The 23449-nt window shown below is 40.6% G+C and overlaps 2 protein-coding genes across 5 annotated transcripts; both read left to right on the forward strand.

Annotated features, from left to right (window-relative positions):
• Positions 1–396: 396 nt before the first annotated feature.
• On the forward strand, positions 397–9379 carry dcaf12 (DDB1 and CUL4 associated factor 12). The gene is made up of 9 exons (XM_004068873.4): positions 397–816; positions 1910–2197; positions 2325–2603; positions 3935–3995; positions 4207–4400; positions 6838–6903; positions 7022–7184; positions 7358–7536; positions 7663–9379. The coding sequence occupies exons 1-9, from the start codon at positions 757–759 to the stop codon at positions 7819–7821; spliced, it is 1449 nt and encodes a 482-aa protein (XP_004068921.1). The 5' UTR covers positions 397–756; the 3' UTR covers positions 7822–9379.
• A 157-nt stretch (positions 9380–9536) lies between these two features.
• On the forward strand, positions 9537–23138 carry ubap2 (ubiquitin associated protein 2). Of its 4 annotated transcripts, none has more exons than XM_023955005.1 (28): positions 9537–9652; positions 11233–11370; positions 12029–12106; positions 12241–12351; positions 14204–14366; positions 14456–14536; positions 14618–14681; positions 14922–14987; positions 15365–15474; positions 15600–15658; positions 15741–15811; positions 15921–16083; positions 16161–16431; positions 16509–16804; positions 16904–17130; positions 17459–17738; positions 18153–18192; positions 18335–18509; positions 19462–19513; positions 19642–20011; positions 20149–20240; positions 20903–20953; positions 21023–21116; positions 21207–21623; positions 21738–21842; positions 21916–21983; positions 22064–22258; positions 22349–23138. In XM_023955005.1, the coding sequence occupies exons 2-28, from the start codon at positions 11275–11277 to the stop codon at positions 22442–22444; spliced, it is 3891 nt and encodes a 1296-aa protein (XP_023810773.1). In that variant the 5' UTR covers positions 9537–9652; positions 11233–11274; the 3' UTR covers positions 22445–23138. The 4 variants fall into 4 exon arrangements, with proteins under 4 accessions (XP_023810773.1, XP_023810774.1, XP_023810775.1 ...); XM_023955006.1 differs by having other exon boundaries at positions 22067–22258; XM_023955007.1 differs by lacking the exon at positions 14922–14987.
• Positions 23139–23449: the final 311 nt, after the last annotated feature.

Consider the following 23449-nt stretch of genomic DNA (forward strand, 5'->3'; position numbering starts at 1 on the left):
CTCTGTAGCAGATGGTCCATCAAGTAACAAAATAGTGGTATAGCTTTTTATAGTTTTAGAACAAAATTTAGCGTATTTTTGGGTGAATATCACTCTAAAGATTTAATCTGCTCCTTTTTTCTGATTTTCAAAATTGAGTTCTATTTTCACAGAAATATCGTCCTGTTGTCCTCTACAATGGACATGTTGGGAAAGTAAAATGAAAAATATTTTACAAAAAGTAAAATTGTAAGGTGTTTTTCTTAGGCCCAAATAGATAGGAAATCACACAGAAACAGATATACACATACACAAACACATATGTATATCAAGTTAAATAAAAGAAGCGTATAATTGGTTCTCGGGCACACATGACGTGAACGAGCACGTATGACGCTCCAGTTCACGCACGACCTTGTTTTTGTTGATGTTCAATTTTAGTGCGGCTGCGCATTACTCAATGCTTTGGCCGTTAGTGTTGAGACGACTTCGCAGGGCAAAAGAGCCTGTAAAACCTCGAGTTTTGTTAGCGGATGTGCCGGAGCTGTTCGGTTTTTTACAATCTACGCGTCTTTTATTTGTGACACGAGGTAGCCAGCAAAATTGATTGTAGCCGGCTAATAGGCTAATGCTAAGCCGTATGTGAACGTCCTTTCCTAACCGCCGGGCACTGCCAGTGAGGGCCAAGGAACAAAATAGCACATCGCCATTATATGATCCAGTTTCCAGAGTCACTTTTACTCTCCATGTGGGTGAGAGAACTGTGTGTATCGGATTATGGCGAGAAAAACAGTTAGCAGGAAAAGGAAGGCAGGAGAGCCCAAGGAGCAACAACAGGTAGGCGGAAACCGGTTGTATGACATGCTAATTACCACCTTGCTAGCTAATGTTAGCTGTGTTTAAGCTAGTAATTTGTCGTCGGAATGTGAATCATTTCAAATCAAATAAACACAGCTTGAATGCGGGAAATATAAACAGAAATAAAATATTTGACATATTTTAAATAGAAATAGAGCCTTTTTAGTTTTAAGTTAGTACGTTGGTCAACGACACGTGAATGCTAACGTTTGCTAAAATCAGTAACAGCTCAATCAAGTGTTTTTCCAGGTTGTCAGGTTATTGACGGGTGTCTTCGCTTTTTGCCCATGGATCACAAATGAGAATCGCGTGTTTTGAATGCAATGAAGAATATATTTTTTCCTTAAACTAGCAGACAGACGGGGTTATTGGTCTCACAACATGCAATTTTTCAACGTTCGCCTTAGCTTAAATAGAAAAATCCAAGAAGCTGGCGACGCTAACTATCAACCATCGCCACCATCTCATTTTTCTCTCTTTAGAACCAACTTATTTATCAGGTTTTAACTATAACACGAGGAATTTTTAATGGATAAAAAATGTAGCTGGGGGATTTCGCCATGGTTCATATGATTTTAGATGATGCGACTTGTTGTGACAGATGTTGTTTACGGACAATTTAAATACGAGCTCAGCCAGGAGAACATTTACTTGATTTAATTATTTTAATTCTTTCTTTAAATGCATTATGTTATTTTCTCATGTCATCCTTTTAGAATAAAATAGAATAGAACTTTATTGTTCCCACAATGGGGAAATTATCTTATAGCTTTTTTTTTTAAATTGCAGATGGATAATAAATATGACATGCTCTTGAATAATTAATAACAAATATTAATTATTAATTCTGTGTTTTTTTGGTAAAAATAACAGTAATAAAAAAGATCATGTACTTAATCCATAAAACTGTGTCCGTTAGTTTTGGGTCTGAGAAGCGAGTGTTCATTTAAATATTTGTTTTAGTGTTTGCAGACTAAATTCTGAACGTCACAAGTACATAAAGAATAAGTTGCTTTTAATTGATCTGGGACATTGAGAAGACTTTTGATGGTCATCCCATCTCTCTCCATAGCTGGGCTGGTGTCAGGCACCACACAAACGCAGCCGCGTTTCTTGTTCATCAAGACATTCCCAGCAGTGGTGCAGCCGTCGGTCGGTGGTTTGTGTCCTTCGGGAGCGGGAGTTCAGACCTCAGCAGCAGCATGATTTGAGGCTCCAGCAGAACCTGCGTGGTTTTGCAGCAAGCAGGCTCCCCGGGATTCTCAAGGAGAGCGAGTTTTCTTTGGGGCGACTCAACAAGGTTTTTGCTTCTCAGTGGCTGAACTATCGACAGGTAGTTTGTGGGACCAAATGCAACACGGTGAGATGTCTTCATTATTCATTGACAACATCATCCGTGCATGTACATCTGCATGCAGAGTTTTCCGTTGCAGTTTTCATTTCACCGATACACTGATCATCAGATGACATTTTTATTTTCTTTGCAGCTTTTCGTCGTCGATGTCTTGACCGGGCACATAACACGCATTCCAATGTTGAGGGACAGGGAAAGTTGTGATGGAGGCTCTGGAGTGGTTGGTGGATTTGTTCCGGCGCGGCATTACCACCCATTTGGAACTGCCCGAGCACGGGCAGACCAGCAGGGCTGTGGGATCCACGCAATCGAGCTCAACCCCTCGAGAACGCTCCTTGCCACTGGGGGAGACAACCCCAACAGCCTGGCCATCTACCAACTGCCCACTCTGGACCCCGTTTGTGTTGGAGATGTGAGTGTCTCATACATTTAGATTTATTCAACCATAATTACAGCAAATACAATTTAAAAAATTAGGTCTGTTGGTACAGAGCCCATCTGATAACACAGTATAAGAATAAGCAGATTGTAGCCATGTAGTGTGCAAACAAAATACTTATTTGTGATCACAAAAAAAATGAAAAGTGAGCAAAAAGGGCTACTAATTCATCATATTTGACATAATTGTAAGTAATTTCATATAATGAACAGAGTCAGTATGGTTGAAATATATTTTTCGACTGAGAATTGACTACAAATGAATTATGAAAAGCCTGGTGTTGAAAGGAATCCTCTTTTATTCAAGATTGTGAGAGTCCGGTTGTTTTACTGGTGAAGGCGCGTTGGAATAATTCACCCAGCTGTCTAGGGATGACATTAAAAGCTTTTTTTATATTTTGGTCTGGGTACTTTTTGGTATTTCAAGTTTTCTTTTAACAACAGAACAGACAAAACTAAAAGAACATTTCTTTAAAAAAAAAAAAACATTTACAAAATTCAAATATTTTTTCATGCAGTTTTATGTTAGTTTTTGCCAAAAACTCACCTTTTTTTCTATGTGTGTATTATAAATAAATGAAAGATAATATATACTAATGTCCAAAATTTATGTTTTTTCAATGCCTAAAACCAGAGTACCGGTACTTGATTCTGTGAGTTGTAGTAACATACAAACAGTCATCAGTGTACAAGTAATTAAAAAGTGGATCATTTTCTTTTATTTGTGAAGGCATCTTGAAATACCATACTGTACTAAATCCAATTGTGGCCACAAATGTGTATTTTACTTGTATTATTAAACTATTTTAACTATACAATTTTTTATTTTATATTTGTAAGTTTTTAAGTTGGGTCTTTTTACAGAGGAAGTTTTGTTAAAGCTCTGAAATAAACCGTAGCAGTTCTGTAATATTAACACTCCTGTGTAATTCTGCTCTCATCAGTTCTCCGTCGTAATATCACAGTTGCTGACATCATGCAAGCGCTACCCCAACAGAGGCTACTGCCTCTGTATTTCACTGTGTGTGAATGATCGAAATAATAAAAAAAAACTATCTATCTATTTACCATCTATGCATTCAGTTACTTCTTTTATGGGCATTAAAAATCTCACTTTTTTGGTTTAGCCTAAAATTATCTTCCGGATGTTTTATTGCTGTATTTAAACAAACACATACATTTTTTTTAAAAGAAGTTGTAATCCCACTGAATAGAACCAAAGTAATCAAAATGTTGTGAAAATATTAATCAACCACTCCTCGGCTCTCACTTGTCAGATTTACATGCGATCTGTTTGCTTTGCAGGATGGTCACAATGACTGGATTTTTTCCATAGCATGGATCAGTGACAGCATGGCAGTTTCTGGTAAGTTTGACTGAGTTGTAGGAGTCTTTGTTACCGAGCAAAAGACAAAAGTATATTTGAATGTAGTAACTTAGAAAATACCTCCAAAACATCACTAGAAGGACAGTTAAAAGTAGCAAGCAGCTCCTGGCTGCTTCACTTCTTCTTGTCCCTGGTTTTGTGACGTTTCATCATCTAACTAGTCCTTTTTCCTTATGACTTGATCAAATAGGGTCCAGAGATGGCTCCATGGGTCTTTGGGAAGTGACAGAGGAAGTGATGAATCAGGCTGAGCGGAGTCAGAGTGAAGAGAACATACCTTCCTACGCCCACATCTCCCACCGGGCTCTCAAGGACATCCCCAAAGAGTGCACCAACCCATACAACTGTAAAGTCCGTGCTCTTGCCTTCAACGACAGCCATAAAGTAAGGTTCCTCCCATGCAGGAAGCAACCATTTAATGATCCAAAAAATGGTCGCACTATACTTACTGGCAATATTTTGGAGACCGAAGCTTTCAAAGTTGAAATTCAAACTATTGATTAGGTTAAAATAAGCACTTTCATTCCGTTGTTGGAGAATTAAACGTTAATTGATTATGGTGCAATTTCTTTTAATGTTTACATAATTCCTGTAGCAAGAGCTTCTATCATTCATGTTATTCTTGTTTCTATTAGCTTATATTTTGAGCATTTTCTTCCGAGATATGCAGTTGTGCAAGTTTAATCGAGAAGATTGAAGTACTACGCTTGGTACTGAAGTTTACCCTTTACTAAACTCACTACTATTGAGTTTATCTGTACTGTCAATAATTACAGAGTTCCATATTTCCAGCAAATTCAATACTTCGTACAGTATATAAATATTTCATATTTACTGATCAAGATAACATGTTTGTGCTGTTGCTATGGGTTACTTTACATAGTGGACTATGCGATTAATTGTTGTTCAGAGGAGTCCAGAATCTTCAACACAATAATAAACCACAGTGTGTTTTATTATCTCTGAACTCTCATCACATGGTCACTCTGTGTCCCACAGGACAATAGATTTCTGCTGCCAGAGCTGAAATAACACATAAGACAGACAAGAATAAGCTCATAGAACCTTTTCACTTGCATATCTGTCAGTGTGCAGTCTGAACATCTACACACTATGGATTTTTTTTAGGAAAATTTGGGATTTGTTTTTTTCCCGGCATCCTCCTCCCTCGGGCTTCCGCTGTTCGTAGTAAGGTCAGCCTGCTGGTCTTTCTCTTTGGACAGAGTTTTAGGGCCAGTTGACAAACAATTCTTTTTTTAAATTACAACTTTTAAGTCGTAAATTTTCCAGAAAAAAGTCCTAACTGTTAAATTTCAAGAATACATTTTTTTCCACGTACATCTACGAGAGAAAAAAGTCATAAATTAACGAGGAAAAAAACGCCATAGTTGTCTCTTTATCGAAGCCTAGCTTGAAGATGAAAGCTGTGGAGCATTTTGTGAAGCTTTATTTCCGGATAGGTTTCAAAAACAAAGAAGTTCCCACACAGTGGACCGTTTGGCGACTCAAAATCAGATTATTATTAGTGTAGCCGGCTTTCCGGGGTTCGGTGTCGGTGAAACGGAGTTTATATGTAGAATAAGGAGCTCAGAGACAAGTTAGGGTGAAGAGGACCGCAACTTTATTTTCCTTTTCATTCCCATACCAGAAGTCCATCTGTCACCTTGCGTCATGAACCTGTCACGCGCAGAACACTAAAGCGGAAGGTAAACATTGTTACATACACCCCTTCCAGATGAAACGTCCCGTTTCAACATAAAACAACAAAGATGAATAGCCGGTTATATCAACATAAGAGCATTGAAAAAGCCTGAAAGTGCACTTTCTCAGTCGGAAGCGTCACACATGCCTAGAGACTTTGTTTCGTGGAGGAAGAAGGGATTGAAGTGAACAGCTGCAGGGACACCGATGGCTTCATCAACGGGCTGCAGAGATCCTGCAAGCCGCCAATCGATAAATAAAACGGGAATAAAAACGTAAATCAAACAAATGAGCTTTCAAACACTTCTTTTGATGGCCCTAAAACTTTGTCGTACTCTAGCAACGTGCAGACGTTAAAATTTACAACGAATAAGGAGGAGCTAGTTTTCTTCAGTTCTATGGAACTGGTTTGTTATTCAGGTCATCTCCCACAGGAGATGTTAAAAAAAAAAAAAAAAAAAAAAAAAAAAACAACGTTTTTGTGAAATGTGCTCTATCATTTGTAACTTGTTTGAGACTGTAAAGGGAGGGAGAAAAATCTCTGCTGTTATTTGAGGTGTTATTTTTAGGCCATATCACCCAGCCCTCCTACACGCATGAAGGTTTATGCCACAGTGAGTCAAATTATGACGATTTCAGAGAAAAAACTCAACAGGTTCTCTCATTTATGATTCAAAAAAACAAACAAACTTATAATTAATTTCCTCTAGATTTTAACGTAACTCGCTTTCAACTCATAATTATCTCTGATCAGGTAAAGTGCAAACTATTTAAACATAGTAGAATTTCATCCTGAGGTATACTATGCTATATTTAGGTACATTTATTGTAAAGGCTGCTCTTCTGTCTAATTAGTGCAGAAACAACAAATCTCTGGAATTATAATGCATTACTACCAATAATGCTTTATCAGAGTCGAGCCATCCTGTTTCAATTCATTACTTCTTGGAAAGTATGACCATTTTTATTTGTATCAAAGAAAAGTATTTGTACCTTTATTTCATGTTTAGGAATTAGTGAAGTTTATGGATTTATGGTGAATTATAATTACATTGCTTTGGGTTTTTCTCTTTATGCTTCAGCTATTTGATTTATCAGCTCTTTTTTTCTCCTTTCAAAGGAACTGGGTGCTGTGTCTTTGGATGGCTATTTCCACCTCTGGAAAGCAGAGCATAACTTGTTCAAGGTAAACTAAATCAACCATAACTTTTTATTGATTAATTTCAATTGTTAATATTTCAGTGTCAGTTTTGCATGAAAGCGGTGCCTGTTCTTAATGTATGGTTTAACACTGATTTGTGCAGATTCTGTCCACCAAGCTGCCTCACTCCAAAGAGAATGTGTGTTTAGCGTACGGCCAGGACTGGTCGGTTTATGCGGTGGGTTCTCAGGCCCATGTTTCCTTCTTGGATCCACGCCAGCCAACACACAGCATCAAGTCTGTTAGTTCCAGAGAGAGAGGCAGTGGTAAGTCATCTGAAAATCCAGAGCAGATTAGAAACACAAGCATGTGACAGTTGTTGATCTGTTTTGGTAAATATTAAATAAAGATGTTTGGGTATGAAACAGAATGAGATGTTTCCCTCTGTATAAGTGGAGGGATTTGCCATATTAACATGTGTGCGTCTTCTCCCTTCCAGGGATCCGTTCAGTGAGTTTCTATGAGCACATTGTGACAGTGGGGACCGGCCAGGGTTCCCTTCTCTTCTATGATATTCGGGCTCAAAGATTCCTGGAGAACCCTTTTAGTCCTACCAATGTGTGTCGGAAATGTCCCGCTGATGGGATCCTCAAGCTTTCAACAGGAAAAGGCTGGCTGGTATGAAGAATTTTTGTTTAAAAGCTAAAAAAAAAAAAGGATATTCTCAATGAAATATTACCCTGATGAATGATGATAAATGATGACAGAAATAGTCAGGGTTTTTCTTGTTTCTTTTTTGTGCAGAACCACGATGAAACATGGAGGAGTTACTTCTCAGATATTCATTCTTTTCCCAACGCCGTGTACACCCACTGCTATGACGACTCCGGCACAAAGCTCTTTGTAGCCGGCGGCCCGCTCTGTTCAGGCCTTCACGGAAACTACGCAGGCCTGTGGAGTTAGCTTCTCCCATCGATCCGTCACAAAGTTCTCCTTCAGCTCTACCTATCCTATCCCTCGGCCTCCCTCAACTTCATCTACATCACTGTCCAGAAAACCTCCTCCTCCTGCTTTAGGAGGGCGTTCAGCCCACACGTGGACTCAGGAGCATGATCTTTCCTCCTTTCAATATGATTGTCGTCTGTGTTTGTGTCTCTATTTACATCATACTTTTCTACATCGCTGTCCTAACGCACTTTCCCGCTTTTTAAGTAATTTATACAAATGTACAGTTACCTAATAAATTAAAGAGCTGCTAAGTGTGCCACTGAGAAACTCAGATGGGGTTTGAAAAACATTAAGAATAAAAGTAAACTTTTTTACCGTCATGTATACATCCAATCTGCAGGGATTAGGCTGTGTTCTTTGGTATTTACATTTGTACACAGGAAACAAATGCTTCTCCTGTGATTAAACAAGTGATGTTTTTTTTTCTTTTTGTATCCATTCTTTCACTTTTACTCACTTAAATCAACTACATTAAAAGAAAAAAGAGGGAGAAAGGCCAGAGGGATGGAAGAGACTTTTCGTTTTGTAGGACTTGGACATTTGACAGAATTTTTACAGGTTGGACTGCAAGCAAAAAAAAGAAAGGAAAACACAAGGAACTCTTCTGTTGGAATCAAAACGAGAAATTGTGCTTCTCCCCTTCATCTGCATGAAGAGGAGGATCCTTCTGATTGGTAGATGCAATTTGGTTCTTGCTCTATGACTTTATTTTTATTTTTTTGACTGGGCTTTGACAGGCACACCCCTCATAATAACCCCTTTACTCTGTATTTATTCTCCCCCTCTTTTCTGTCAATTTCATTTGTATAATTTGCATCATTTTTTGAAAGGAGTGTTTCCTGTTTGCCCTTTGCTTTGTGTTTGGTGTGATCTCTTTGGTTTTCCATTATCTAAAACTGCTGTTCCTTGAGAACTCTGCCTAGGTTTTAAAAAAAAACAGCTTTATTAATGACTACCGGTAAAAGAAAAACATTTGATCAATGGATTTAGACCCACATGAACTTGTGAGAGGAATTGTAGTGGCTCAGCTTGGTATAAATACAAGGAGAACATGGATTTATAAGCTACAGATGCATTTGCTTTTACTCCACTGAACCCAGGAGTGAGTTCTGAATTTTGATTTTCCATTGTTTGGTAGAGACAGGGTAGGCAAGATGTTGCTTTTTGCCTTCCTCAAGTCTTTCCGTGAAAGACTATCACATGTAATCATCGTTTTCCTTTTTCTACATGCAACTTTTGTCTTCTTGTAGTGATAATGATCGGGACGGGAAATCCACAGCAAATTAAATCGATTCACTCTTAAAAAACATATTTTATATACAGGTGTGTGTGTACAATGTGTCTGTAAAATGCTTAAGGACAAGTGCATATATTTTATGTATATGTCTGAGGAAAGGGTGTTCATTAATGTCTACTTGGTGATACATTTTTTATACACGCCTTGTGAGTGTTTTTACAAATGACTGAAAGTGCAAATATTCTAAAATATTAACAGCTGGGGGGGGGGGGGGGGGGTGCGCCGTTCTTAGAAATAAGCAAATAATACAAATAAAACATATATCATTGTAACGTGATGTGTGATTCGATTTAAATTGTGATTTTTATTTTTTAGGGGCCTTTGTGTTTAGAGATCCGATGCGTTGCATAGTTTGCAGTAATTCTTCATCGCAGTTGCTGACAGTTGTGATCTTTGAGTAAGCGCGGCAGATGAGAGCGGAGCATCCACAGAGGCAGCGCGAGTCACGTGACCACCTTGTCTGCTGCTGGCCGAGAGGCGTGTTAGCAGGTACCAAAAACACACATTTTTCCGCTAATCTTAACTTTAGTCGAAGTGATTTTTTTAATCGTGTAAACATTGTGGTTAACTGTATTTGAGTGGAATAGTTACTCGTCGTCTGGGTTCGTTCGCTTCACGAGGGGTTTTCGAAAACCTTTACCGTTTTTCCTGTTGTCTTGATTCCCGGCGAGCAATGTCGGGATAGGATTTCGCACCGCGAGGCCTTTTTTTCTTGTTAACAATACATTCACTCCTGGTGGTTTCCTTCAGCTCTCGGTATTAACTCAATTTCTCCGCTTTTAAAAATCATGGCGCTCGAATAATATGAGGCGCTGTATGACGGTAGTTTGTTGGCCGTTGGCAATGGCTATCAACTTGGACCAGATTTAGATAGCATCGTTAGCATCTCTCCTGCTGCATCGTTTGTTCCAAGATCAACGCTTCGGTGTCCGCTGTAGCACGGAACGGCTAACTTCATGCTAGCGAGAACAAAACGGAGCGCTCTGCGAACGACGAAAAGTCAGTCGATGTTTAATTGACAGTATGTTGGAGACACTTTAAACGTTTAGTGACTTTGTTTTGGGAGCTGGAAGTCACAGAGTTATCTTATATCGACTCTGGAAACGAGAGACATAACAACAAGCTAATGTTAGCATTCACTCAAAACAACGCTTTGGGGATTTTTTTTTCAACAGGATAGTGTATTATTCTTATTTAATCTTTCACATGTAGTCTTATCGTCGCAGTGACGCTAAATTTAATGTTTAATATTTTTTTCTTTGATTTGACAAAAACTATAGCCGCTGAATGGTTGTTTTGTTATTGTTTGAGTCCTCCGACTGTCATCATATTTATTTGTGTATATTTTTATAACCCTACATTTGTTCTGTGAAACTGTGTTGGATTGCAGAAACGTAGATTTGACCCTTTTCATTTATAAAATGATGTTGCTGAAATTCTGTTTATTAAAGGATTTTTTTGTTGCCGTAGCTTTGTTCAGCTCGGCAGCCAATAGCAGCTTCGTATTTGTCAACGTCACCTTAGAGCTGGATTGCCATTGTTCTCTGACACGTCATAAATGGGTCAATAAATGGAATCGAGACCTATTATGACAATCCACACCATAGTGGAAGATTATATGGCATCGTCTGGCGCACTTTCTTTGCTATATAGTTTGACAATAATAAAAACCAATGTCTTGCATTTATTTGAAAATTTCTTGGTTATATTTGTATATATGTACATACACGAGTATGTAAAAAAAAAAATAGATTTAGCATATTTTAGAGTTTAAATTGTGTTTAATTAAGATTTACAACCAGTAAAAAAGGGTGTGATGTTAGGGTCTGTAGTCTTTTTTCTTCTGCTTCTCTAACAGACTGGTTTATACTGGTAGAACAGTGACTGCTCCTCCTTTTTGGCACAGATTTTTGCAAAGCTGATAGGCTAAGCAAATCAATCAGATCTAACAAGGTCAACATTTGTTTGATGCGAACGTTTCGGGCTATTGTAATGTAAAAATAAATATATTTTGAGTTATTTTACAGTCCGATGATAAAATTTGTGCCTTGTCTTTTTTGTTTTTGCAGGTTTTTCTATTTTGTACATACAGAGTTTTGTATATACTGTATATGATGAGCTCGCTGGGCAGCGAAAAGTCCCGGGGCCCTCGGGATAAAGCGCTGCCAGCTGCTACTCATGTATCACAACCACAGAAGCAAATACAGGTAAGTCAGTTAAACTAAAAAAATAAACTTAAAAAAAGCTTGATTTTTAATGGACATATGTCATCATAAAAGCAAAATGGCTGTAGGGTTGTACACCAACAAAGCACACATTTAAAGCTCTAATTGTGTGTGCGTGTGTTTGTATATGTAACATAGCATGTGACACATTTTTAATGCAAAAGCATAAACTTTCTTGGATGTCATAAATGTAAAAAAGCGGAAACAAAATGTGTTTCTTTAAAGTATCTTCCAATACTTGTGCATTTTATTACTTGGTGGTAAAAGTATGATCACATTTTCTCCTTCACAAGGAAAGCGAGAAGTTCTCCATGGATTTATGATTTGGATTCCATAAAATCTTTTCAATTAGGCGCTTTAAATCATTCAATCAACATGCAATTCTGTATGAAATGTTAAAGAATTTGTCTCTTTCAGTTTCTTTTTCAACCGTTTCTCCTTTTTTTGTTTGTTCTTTTTTTAATGTGTCATCAAAACATCAATAATTTGGTCCACACAGAGAATGCTGGGAAAAAAAGTAAAAAACAAAAAAAACCTAATTGTAATTGGAGCAAATTGTTTTGGTATTAAAGAGCAAAAAAAAAAACAATTCCAAACATAATCTACAAACTGTGTGTGTGTGTGTGTGTGTGTGTTGAAGGCTACTGCTGAGCAGATCCGCCTTGCTCAGATGATCTTTGACAAGAATGATGCTGACTTTGAGGACAAAGTTAATCAGGTGAAGAAACCCGTCAATCTTTGGCAGACTTTACAAATTGGTGACATGTTTTTCCGTTCCACCCACCCACCAGCATTAGGATTTGGTTTCCTGTGTTCCTGGTTAATGTTAAGACGTGTCTATTACTGTTTTAGCTGATGGAAGTGACCGGGAAGAACCAGGATGAATGCATGGTAGCTCTTCATGACTGCAATGAGGATGTCAGTCGAGCCATCAATTTCCTCCTGGAAAGCACCTCAGACATGGTAATCAGAACCTTATTATTAATATTATTTTTCCTTTTTTAATCACATTTAATTCGTTTCAGTATTTGCTTGATAATGAAAGAATGCTGCAATTTTTATGTTAACCATTTCTAAAATATAAAGGTAATTTTTTAAAACTTATTTGTACCTCATAAATAAATGCACATAGTGTTTAAAGGGCCTGTATCATGCTTTTCTTAAGCCTTTCAGAGTAAACTACCGGGATATCCATATATGTGATAATATTGGTACACTAAAGTGCGATTCTTTTTTATTTTTATTTTCGCGACCTCATTTCCTACCAGGAAGTAAGACGACTCGATCTCTGAGGCTCTGCTTGTCGCTCTTTGTGGGTTCCGGCCATTTCATGCTGTCAACCGAGAGTCGGCCTCTACAGCGTGTCTGCAGTTCACTCACGAAAACCAGCAACATCCCAACTTTTCCAAAGATGGATGTGCAGATTGTGCATAAAAGGAAAGCATTTAGCCGATCATGGCTACTGTGGTAGCTGGTGTGTTTGTTAGCCTGGGGGCGGTCCTGGCAGCGCAGACTCTTCCTGGAAGATACTGTTCCTCACTCTCATACATATTGACACGAGAGCACACTTGTTTTCATGGATTTGGAGAGGCTGCTGCTCAGAGTGCAGGTTTTTAGAGGATTACCTGGAAATGCGTGCATGGAGCAAAATACCACTATGGGGTTGTTTTTTGTGAAGAATTAACATTATAATTGACTTAAAAGCCCAAAAAGTTGATTTAGCATGATATAGGCCCTTTAATTTTATTTAAAGTCCTGCTCCGATCATCTTTTGACCTATTTGAAAGGCGTTCCCAGTGGTCTTTTAATTATGATTATGCTGTTTTTAGCTAAAATCACTAAACGTGTTGCATCGTTTTGGCAGAGCTGCAGTAGTTAATTAGAAATTCACTTCTTTTAACAGTTGGCGCAGAGTAAGCTCGCATGTGAATGCAGAATGGAGCGGAGCAGGGAGGTTGTGGTCAGCCCAGAGTATTTTCTACGGTCAATTACATTCGTTTTCAAATTTTGTCTAATTCTAATTCACGATTTGAATGAATATACTAAAAGAACACGTTATAAAAACAACAACACGATTTTGATTAGAGTGGGTTTTTAATCAAACCAAATGTTTTTTTTTCTTCCCTCTTTGTGCCCCCACAAAATGATCTGATCTGTGGCGCAAGAGGATAACTGCAAAGATCAACGTGGCGTGAACTTTTCCACACATTCAGTTTCCTCCACTTATTTGACTCTGTCTTTTATTTTGTAAATGTAGCTTTTGAGTGAATGCAGGTTTAATCCTGCCTTAAACCTTGTTTCAGAAGTTACTACAAAGCAGAGAAGTGTTTTTAGCTTTGAACTTTGAATTTAGGGATGTTTTGGGGTAAGTTAGACCACTCTGAGTTGTATGGCATGAGCATGTGCTCACGGTCAAAGGTCTTCTTTGAATGCCAAACATTTCTCAGTAGAGTTTATCAGTTTATGTAAGTGAAATTAAAAGTTAAAACTGCAGAGGAAGCTTCTGCTTTTTTTTGTTTTTTTTTTGTTTTTAGAGGAACGCAGAAGTCTGAGGAAGAAGATCTGGTTATAGCTCTGAGGAGTTGGAAAGAAGAACCTAAGGACTACTCTTAAAGAGCACCAACAACTTTAATGAATGTTGTTAGAAATTCAGTCCAACACAAGATTTTTAAATGATTTATTGTGAAGAAAAGTGTGCAAAGCCAGAATTAACAACAAGGGTTAATTGAAAATTCTTCAACTACCGTCTTTGTTTTACTGAATCTTCATGTTGTTGTCAAATGAGTTCTTAAAAACCTTCCCTTCGTTCTTCTAGACCTCATGGGAAACGGTAGGAAAGAAGAAGCCCCTACTGAAGGAGAGCCCTGCAGAAAGCAAAGAGAATAAAGAGAATAAGGAGAAGAAAGGAGAAAGGGAAGCGTCCAAGGGCCGGGCTACCACCAACCGCAAAGGCAAAGGGGGGACTCGAAACCGACAGGGTGAGGAATGAGATTTCACTCTCAGCACCTGTTCTGTCGTCACTGTCATGTCTGATCACACATTTTCTATTTCATGTGTGCGTGAGCAGCACGACCAGAGGAGAACGGTGTGGAGGTCGCTCCTGTGGACAGAGGTGCGGATCAAGGTCGAAGGGTCAAAGGAAGCAGAGGTCTGCTGAATCACAGTCCAGAACAGTCGGTGTGTTAACTTCTCAAGGGTGTGGTGTTGACCTTAAGTCGACTTTATACAGGTTCTGGAGGTCGAGGTGGCGGCAAGGCATCAACAGGGAGCAGGTTCTCAGCCCAAGGCATGGGGTAGGTTTGATGTGGCAGCTTACACTCGCAAATGTCAAATATTTCCAGGTGCTGGTCAAAACGTAAAATTATGATTTATGTGGAAAATTGTTTGTCTTGTTGATGATCTCAGAATGTGTTTTCTTAAGGCTTTAAAAAACCTCTGTTTGTAAAACAAGTCATCATTTGCATTAAATATGTATCCCTGCAAGGCTTCCAGTCCAAACCCTAAAATCCTAAGTCCAAGTTTCCTTGTTTCAGACATAAACATTTCTGTGGTTTAAAGCATAATGAGTACAAAAAGAGACAGCTCTCTTTTAAAAGCGGGTATGTACAACCTTAACACTTATAATCAAGTAGCTGTGTAATTGTTTTCTGTCTAGAGTGTATCATTTTGTTACCAACGTGTGAAAGAAATTTGGTGAAGTTCTGAAACTCTGATGCCATTTTTTTGTATATAGAAAAGAAGCTTTTTTTAAAAATGTGGGCACTTTTAGGGCCAGATTTGTTCCAATACGCACAACTGTAAACTTGAGATCACTGCCGAGACTTTCTATGATCTCATCAGAGTGTGAGTAGAAGGCAGTTCATCTTGTGTAGCAGAAGCTTTGCCCAAAGAATTCTTAGTCAGCAGTTTTGAAAAATTGGTTAAATGACATTTTGAAAATCTTTGAAGTCACTAAACATCTTTTTCCCTGAATCAGGACTTTCAACCCTGCTGACTATACCTCAGAGTCTGGAACTGGGACCACACAAGCAGAGGTTTGGGAAACTGTTGCCTCCAATGACAACAACAACAACACAGACGGGACCGGTGAGCTTTCCGCTGCATGTGTGTCACCCATAGCTTGTGTTTGAGGTTGTTTGTGCTCTAATAAAAAGTTAATGTGAAGTATGATGTTTATTGTCCATAAAAATAAGCCTCATGATGTCATCTAGTTGCTTGGAGGAGTACTTTGGAAGATTGGGCAGCTGAAGAATGGACTGAGGATGTCAGTGTGAGTGGACACGTCAGAACATTTGTTTGCTGCATGGGGATTATACATGTAACAGCTGCCTCCTGTCACTTCACCTGTGCAGCTGTCAGAGACCAAAGTGTTCACTCCCTCATGTGCACCTGCTGCTGAGAACCATATCACACCTGGGCAAAGGTAAAACTGTGGTTTCTCGGTTAAGGAACAATTGAGTTTGCAGACTTCCTGCAGTGTTGCAGACAGCCTTTACAGTGTGACTTTACAAGCGGTCTTTCTGGTGTGTTAGTCTGGACCTCGCTACGCTGCTTCAGAAGCCTGGCACTGGAGGAAGACAACCTCCGTGCTCCACTTCCTCTCAGAGTCTGGTGTTCACAAACTCCCACCATCACCAGCAGCCGCCCCCGAGCCGCATCACAACCAGTGGCACAAGCTACGCACATGCTGCTCTGGTAAAACTCTTTTCTTCGCTCCCCGAGCGTAACAAAGAGGATTATTCCAGAGTTCTTTCTCTGTTCTTCTGTACCAGTCTTCAGTTTTGGGAGCTGGTTTTGGGGATTTGGGCCAGGCCAAGAGGCCTCAGCCCAGTGCTGGTGCTCAGATACTGGAACAGCTGAAGGGTCCCGGTTTGGGTCAGCTGCCCTCATCCCAGGCTGCCCCACCTGTAAGCACCCAAGGGGGCAACACTTCTATCGGTCGACTGCCAGGTTTGGGAGCATCTGTATCTCCACCCTCTTCCTCCAGCTGGGACATGAAGACTTCAGATTCCAACACCCCCTCTCTGACCTCACAATTCAGTCGTAAGTGGCTCAGCCGCAGTGTGTGCTTGCATCTGTGTCAGTTACCTGCTCAGCAAAGGCTTTCTGGGTTTTTTCAGGGGAGTTTGGCTTACAGCCAGAGCCTTCTCTTGTGCTGAGCCAGCTGGTTCAGAGGCACACAGGCCCCTCCTTGCCCTTGGCACGTCAGCCCAGTCCTCTATTGCAACAGCAAGCACCCCCTGCTCAGTGCCCCCCTGCTTCCCAATACTCAAGCACGCCAGCACAGGCTGGCCCAGTGATGGCTGGTGTTAAACCTGCTCCTTCTGCAGGGCTGGACCCTCAGGGCAGCAGCTTGCCACAGCCGCATCGGGGGCAGCTTAAAGGTCCTAAACGCAGAATACCTCCTGCTTCAAAGGTAATGCATCAGGGGCTATTCTCACGGGCGTTCATATTAGTCTCAGCTTCAATTTTCATAAAAGCTTTTATTTAAAAAACTGTCCGTCCTCTGATCCAGATCCCTGCCACAGCAGTGGAGATGCCAGGCTCAGCTGACATTCCCGGACTGAACCTGCAGTTTGGAGCTCTAGACTTTGGCTCTGAGTCCGCTTTGCCGGAGTTCGGGGTTGTGGACAACTGTGTGAGTGCAGCTTCCAGAGAATCCACGCCGGCGCCCGCCCCAGCGCCACCTGCATCAGGACTCGGGGCGCAGAGCCAGAAGAGCCTGTACTCCAAACCAATCAGGTGCTCCTGAGTTTGATCTCCTTGAGATACATTCTCAAGAAATGTACATAAACTTGACAGAGCTGTGCAAGTTGTTTTTAAAAAATAGCAATTGAATTTTTTACATGATTATAACTGAAAAAAGAAGCAGAAAGAGGAACTGCTATCCTTATAGCTGGCTGTTTCCTCATAAGATGGGACTTTTTTTTAGATTTCTTTTCTTGGCTTCACAAAACACTGAACCAATGTCGCACGGAACATTTCCATTTGGAACTAAACAAAGATGTTTGTTCCTCCTTCTCTCATTAAATGTAGTCATCGCTGACTTTGAACATCTGTTTCCTCACAGCGAGACGCTGGGAAAGCCGCTCTCAGTCAACCTGCCTTTGCCGCTCTCCTCGTCAGAACAAGGATATAACTCCTCCTCCGTGGCATTGTCCAGTCTCACTCCCTCATTAGGGACGTCAAGCTCCACCAACTCTTCATCATCAACAACCTCCACCACCTCCTCCTCTGCACCCTCTTCCTCACACTACTCCTCCTCGGTCGGGGGGAGTTATGACAGTACAATGCCCCCTCACACACGCCTGGGCTTTTCCCAGAGCAAAGAGGCCACAGGGCCAGTGATGGTAAGCAGAAATGTTCTAAAACATTTGTTGTTTTGTTCAAAAATCTCACATCAGCATTTCAAAATATGAGACTTTTGAGATGCTCAAAACGTCTGCTGTTGAATTTCTTTTTCTTTTTAAATACAGAAAAATCTTTTAATCTTTTGTGTTAAATAATTCGTTCTTTTTTTCTGGTGGATACCAGATGTTGGAAAATAAATTAAAAAACTAAAGGGAAAAATTTTCGTTTTTTTAATCTTGGTTGCTTAGTTAGATTAACCTCTATTCAACTTTCTGTTGGTTTTATTTTTTACTTTGTTCATTATATAAGACGGAGCTCGAACTGAAGACATCTAATGTTTTAGAACCACCATTTATAAATATTTAAAAAACTGTTTAACCTTTCCTCTTTTTTTTTGTCTTTCCTTTCACCAGAACGGTTTGAACGGTGTGAGGACCTCAGCTGCTCTAGACAGTGAGTTTTGATGTACTGTAGCTGAAATAACAAACCGTTTTTCCTCCGCTCTTTCTCAGTTTAATGATAAAATTAGCAACAGTCTTATGTCACAGTCTGCCCAGTCATCTCAGTGAAGAGGCTTTTTCACTCCTCCTTCCAGCCTCATCAGCTTCTTCCACGCCAAAGCCTGAGTCATTATCTATGAACATCAACACCAATGGTCCATCTGCACCTTCCTCCCACCTTCCCTCCACCCTGACTACCCACAACTCCACCACGCTCTCCAGCTTGGCACAGGATCTGCCTTCAGTGACGCAGCTCAGCTCACTCAACAGGTGAGGCGAAGGAGACTCCTTTGAGAAAGTCAAGGTCTCCAACCTTTTAGAGGCCACGGACTGTTCTTCTTTAGCTTCCAGTTTCTATTGACCTTTGAGGGTAAAGATTATCTTCGTCCTCTCTAAAATATCTGCAGCTGCTTTCAGATTTTATTTGTACACTAGATTGTATGTAGGAACCATTAAAAGGTTTTTCCTTTAACCCATTAGTGGAAGCTAAAAAATCAGACGCAACTTCAGCCTCATCTGACTTTTACAATACAAAAAGAGGCGGTCACTAAAACTGGTATTTTTCTTCATGCAATCCAAAACGTGAATCCACCGTTGAACAACTTATCAGCAGCATCCTCATAACATTACACAGCTGGTTGCTGAATATTATAAACTCTAATGGTGTGTAGGGACAAGTGTTTCTTTAAATCCATATTTGGAGTAAAGACTCACGGTTTTTGACTGTTAAATGGAGATTTCTTCTTTCTTTGCAGTCATAGGCTCTTCTTCTGTTTCCTCAATGGATTTCTTTGCGAAGAAAAAATGTTCCATGTTTTTTATTGACTTTGGCTAGCTTGGGGGTTTCAATTTAGTGGTTGGCATAGGTGCTCTAAGAAAGTAGCGGATGTATTTTTGACACGAGACGGGACCACTTGACCTGTCTCAAAAATGAGTCTGATGTGGTGGAGAATCCAGTAGTTTCCCGAAATAAAACTTCTTGGGAATCAGTTTTTTTTCTCTGTGGCTCAGTACCAACTGTCCCATGGACCAATACCAGTCAGTGGCCCAGGGGTTGGGGATCACTGATTTAGAATACTGCAAATATTTATTATTTTTTTTAATCCTCATTTCTTGAACTATGTTAAGATTTTTTCAATGAAAGTTTCCACTGAAATGTTTTAAAGTTAAGCTGCTTTCACAGTTTCCAATGGTCACACTGATCACACACTTCTCTCAACAGTCATGTCAGCAGTCATTCGTCAGTTTCAGCTCTGGGTTCCAGCTCTCTCACTGTAAGTTCCCAGTGTGATTGCCAGTACTTGGTTTGGGGAGGGGGGGAAGCATCCATGTATTATTTTGCTGCTTAAAAAAAATCTTGGAATAGTTTGAATCCAAACAGGTTTTTATTGTTTCCCTTCAGTACACAAGTGTGGACAGCAGCTCCGCGGCTTCCTCGTCTGGTTCTTACACATCGTCACAGCCCGCAGCCTCGTCGCTCCACTCCTCCCACAACAGCAGCAACAGTAGCAGCAGCATCAGCCACCTGGCCAACATGCCCAACATGCCCAACATGCCCAACATGCCCAGCATGCCCAGCATGCCCAGCATGCCCAGCATGCCCAGCATGGGAAACAGTATGAGCAGCACCGTCGGGGGAATTACCGGCACCAGTGGACTGAGTTCGGCTGCCACTATGGCCTCCAGCTCAGTGCTGGGTCTTGGCTCCAATGGAGCTACTGCCACACCCAACCTCTCTGCACCAAGGACCACACCCCTGCTGTCCTCCACCGGTACACACTCCAAACACACACATGAAAGACTGAGAATTAGGTTAAGAATAAATGGTCTGGGTGGTTAAATAGATTCTGTTGGGTAACTACCCAAGATAAAAAGAAATTAAAAATATTTTTGTTGTTGTTACTCACAGGTAAAGCTCCACCTAACCTGTCTCAAGGAGTGCCTCCTTTACTACCCAACCAGTATATTATGGGTCCAGGGGGACTGCTGCCTGCTTACCCAGTAAGTGACTCATGCGCCTGTCTTTTGCTCTGAAGGTTGGTTAGTTTGCTGTGAGTCACAAGTAAAATGGTTGCTAGCAGATAAATAACACAGACCAAACAAAGACCAGGAGAACTTTGAAAGAAACTGATGGTTACAAGAAAGCTTTACTCATTGGATGTAAAAATGAGTGCTAAGTGTCAACTAGTACTACTTATACTAGTATTATCTGATTATAATTAAGAAGGGATGTGGTTGGGTTCCTCCAGCAATGAAAGTTGCTTCTTAAACCCTTTCAGATAAAAACATTCTTTGTTTTTGTGAATTTGCAATACTTTTTATAATGTTTATCTTTTTGCCATTTGTCTGTTATACTTAGGTGACATAATAGGGGTGGGATTATATACTTTTTCATCTTTCCACTTCCTTTCAACCAATAAATCTTTTTAATGAATTGAATGTGTAGTGTGTATATTAATATAAATATGTGTATTTATGTGTAGGAGCAATTATGTCGGAAGATAACAGAATTTTCTTTAATTTATGTCACATCAATTTATGAATTCATTCATTAAATAGATTTGATATACACGTGTATTTTTCTTGTCATCTTCTTTTGTTTTTGTTGCTGAAATTTCTTGAAAGAAACTAATAAGTCAATCAATATTTGCTCTGTCTCTCAGCAAATTTATGGATACGAGGACCTCCACATGCTCCAGTCCAGACTGCCCATAGTGAGCCAGACACTTAAGTTTCATCGCTGTAGTCCATGTAACTGTGTCTAATTTAGTGTTCTCCTGTAGCCCTCTTTGCAGGATTATTATGGAATCGCATTCCCTGGCCCCACAGCAACTCTCTCTGGCAGAGATGGGAGCCTAACCAACAACCCCTACTCAGGTGAGGCCTTCAATCTTTGCAGTAGGTTTTTGTGAACTCTGGTTAATATGTTGGCTGTTTGGTTGAACTTCTTGCTTTTTTTTGGTTCAGGTGAAGTCACAAAGTTTGGCAGGAATGACTCCACCTCCCCTGCACCTCCCACAACGAGCCTGTCCGCTCCTCAGCCTCCCCAGGCCCAAACCCAAGGACAGAACCAAGCCCAGCCTCAGCCTCCTCAGGCCCAGCTTCAGCCCCAGGGCCAGCCACAGCACCACAGCAGTCAGCAGGCCTTTCTGCCACCAGGCTACAGTTACCCCGGCCTGCCTTACTACCCCGGAGTGCCCGGCGCAGTTCCCAGTGCTGCTGCCTTCCAGTACGGACCAACCATGTTCGTTCCTCCTGGAGGACCTGGACCGGCTTCAGCCAAGCAACACAGCCTGGGTCTGGGAAACCCCTCGGCTAGCCCCTTCCAGCAGCAGGCACAACAGCAGCAGCCAAGTGGTTACGGCCAGCACACATTCAGCTCAGGTGCACAGAAGGTTCTTCTAGCGTTTGTCAGCCTATTTAATGATCTGCATAACACATTCAGCTAGCTTCTAAGGTGGGTGTTCATCTGCTCACTGAGGCTGTTCTTCTTTGCAGGGTATGAGGAACTGACTGCAGGACCAGCTGGGGCAGAGTACAGTAAAGGGTACAACTCCTCTTCGCAGGCACAAGCCAAATCTGTTGCTGCAGGACCCGGGAAAGGCAAGACAGACCCACATAAAGCTAGTCACCGTCATTTCGGAAGGAGATAACGATGTTTGTGCTGTTTTTCCAGGGGTCTCAGTCACATCTAGTAACTCTGGTGTGCCAGACATCAGTGGAAGTGTTTACAATAAGACCCAGGTGAGTGATGCCTTAGCCTCAAAGCTTTTTTCTCTGTGTTAAACAACTTAAACACTGAAAAATGTGTTTTGTTCTTCAAGCAGTCTTTTGATAAGCCGGGATTCCATGCTGGGACCCCCCCTCCCTTTAGCCTGCCATCAGCACTGGGGGGTCCAGGGGCCTTGAACCCTGGAGCAGCTCCTGGAGGCTATGCACCTGCCCCATTCCTCCACATCCTGCCTCACCAGCAACCACACTCTCAGCTGCTGCATCACCACCTAGCTCAGGATGGACAGGTGGGCGTGTCCTCCAGAACCCATCACCACAAAACAACAGTGCTGGATTTGTTTCGTAGACCAAGAACTGTATCTCTCTCCGCCTTTCAGGTTGGTCCCAGCCAGCGTGGTCAGTCCAGCAGCCTGCAACAGAAGAGCCAAGTCAATAAGTCGAGCTACGGCAGCTCCCCCTACTGGGCCAACTGAGAAGGCCTCGTCTGCGGTGTGCTGGTGTGTGTTTCTGCGTGGACACACACCAGCACCCAGGGCGCCACTTTTGGATCTGTAATGACGAGATCAGAGGGACAAACCATTTTACAAAACAAGCTAAACACACACTACCCCCACCCATTCCCTTTTTTTTCGCTCTGTATATCCCCCTTTTCAAATTTATGGCTGTTGTATGTAAAATATATTTATGTATTTATACAGTATATATGTATTGGTAGGACATAAAATGTGGTTTTCTGCATTGTTTTTATTTTGAAGGACATTTTATTTCAAAAAAATGTGGCTAGATGAGAATGCTCATGGAGATGAATATGGTGAATATACTTGAACACGAGCATCTTGTGATGTGGATTTTTCTTTTTGTACGCCTACATGGACTGAGAATGATGTAAATAGATTATACGCATCATTTTCATGGCAAAAAGCCTTTTTTTTTATTTTAGAAAATAATGTTTTTGTAACTTTGGTCTCCCCCATCTGTGAATCCTTATATTGAGGGTGACTTCATAGCTTGATTCTTTTTTTCCCCCCTCCTCCTTTTCTTTAACCCGTCTTTAAATTCTGAATTACTAGTTGGCTGGTTTGACCGGCCCAGCCTTGGATTTGATGTTATTTTAACATTGGTTTAATCCGTGCTGTCCAAATTAAAAGTATCAACAGTTTGTCTGTATTCAGTGTTTACATGTTGTCACTTCACTTTTTCCATCCAGTGGTGTAAATCAGAACAGTTCTGGGTTCATTTTAAAGGCGTCAGGAATACAACTATAGATGCATCTCAAAGAAAAGTTGAATATTTTGAAAAAGCCTATCATCGAAAATTGTAAAACGGTAAGAAAAACGCCCAGAATCTAGTGTCCGAAAAAGGTTTGACTATTATGAAGAAAATGAATGTTGAAAATTCATTATTTTTACATTAAATCAAAGTTTCACTTTTTGGATTTACTTGAAAATATTTAACCTTTTTACAAAAGCCTCATCCTT

This window comes from Oryzias latipes, chromosome 5 (genome assembly GCF_002234675.1).
Source record: "Oryzias latipes chromosome 5, ASM223467v1".
Taxonomy (NCBI): domain Eukaryota; kingdom Metazoa; phylum Chordata; class Actinopteri; order Beloniformes; family Adrianichthyidae; genus Oryzias; species Oryzias latipes.

Excerpts from the sequence above, each read along its gene's own strand:
- dcaf12 (XM_004068873.4), top strand. The coding sequence starts at position 757 with ATGGCGAGAAAAACAGTTAGCAGGAAAAGGAAGGCAGGAGAGCCCAAG. Across the intron at positions 2,604-3,934 it reads ACCCCGTTTGTGTTGGAGAT|GATGGTCACAATGACTGGAT; the intron begins GTGAGTGTCTCA and ends TTTGCTTTGCAG. Across the intron at positions 3,996-4,206 it reads TGACAGCATGGCAGTTTCTG|GGTCCAGAGATGGCTCCATG; the intron begins GTAAGTTTGACT and ends TTGATCAAATAG.
- ubap2 (XM_023955005.1), top strand. The coding sequence starts at position 11,275 with ATGATGAGCTCGCTGGGCAGCGAAAAGTCCCGGGGCCCTCGGGATAAA. Across the intron at positions 15,812-15,920 it reads CATATCACACCTGGGCAAAG|TCTGGACCTCGCTACGCTGC; the intron begins GTAAAACTGTGG and ends CTGGTGTGTTAG. Across the intron at positions 21,984-22,063 it reads GTGTTTACAATAAGACCCAG|CAGTCTTTTGATAAGCCGGG; the intron begins GTGAGTGATGCC and ends TTGTTCTTCAAG.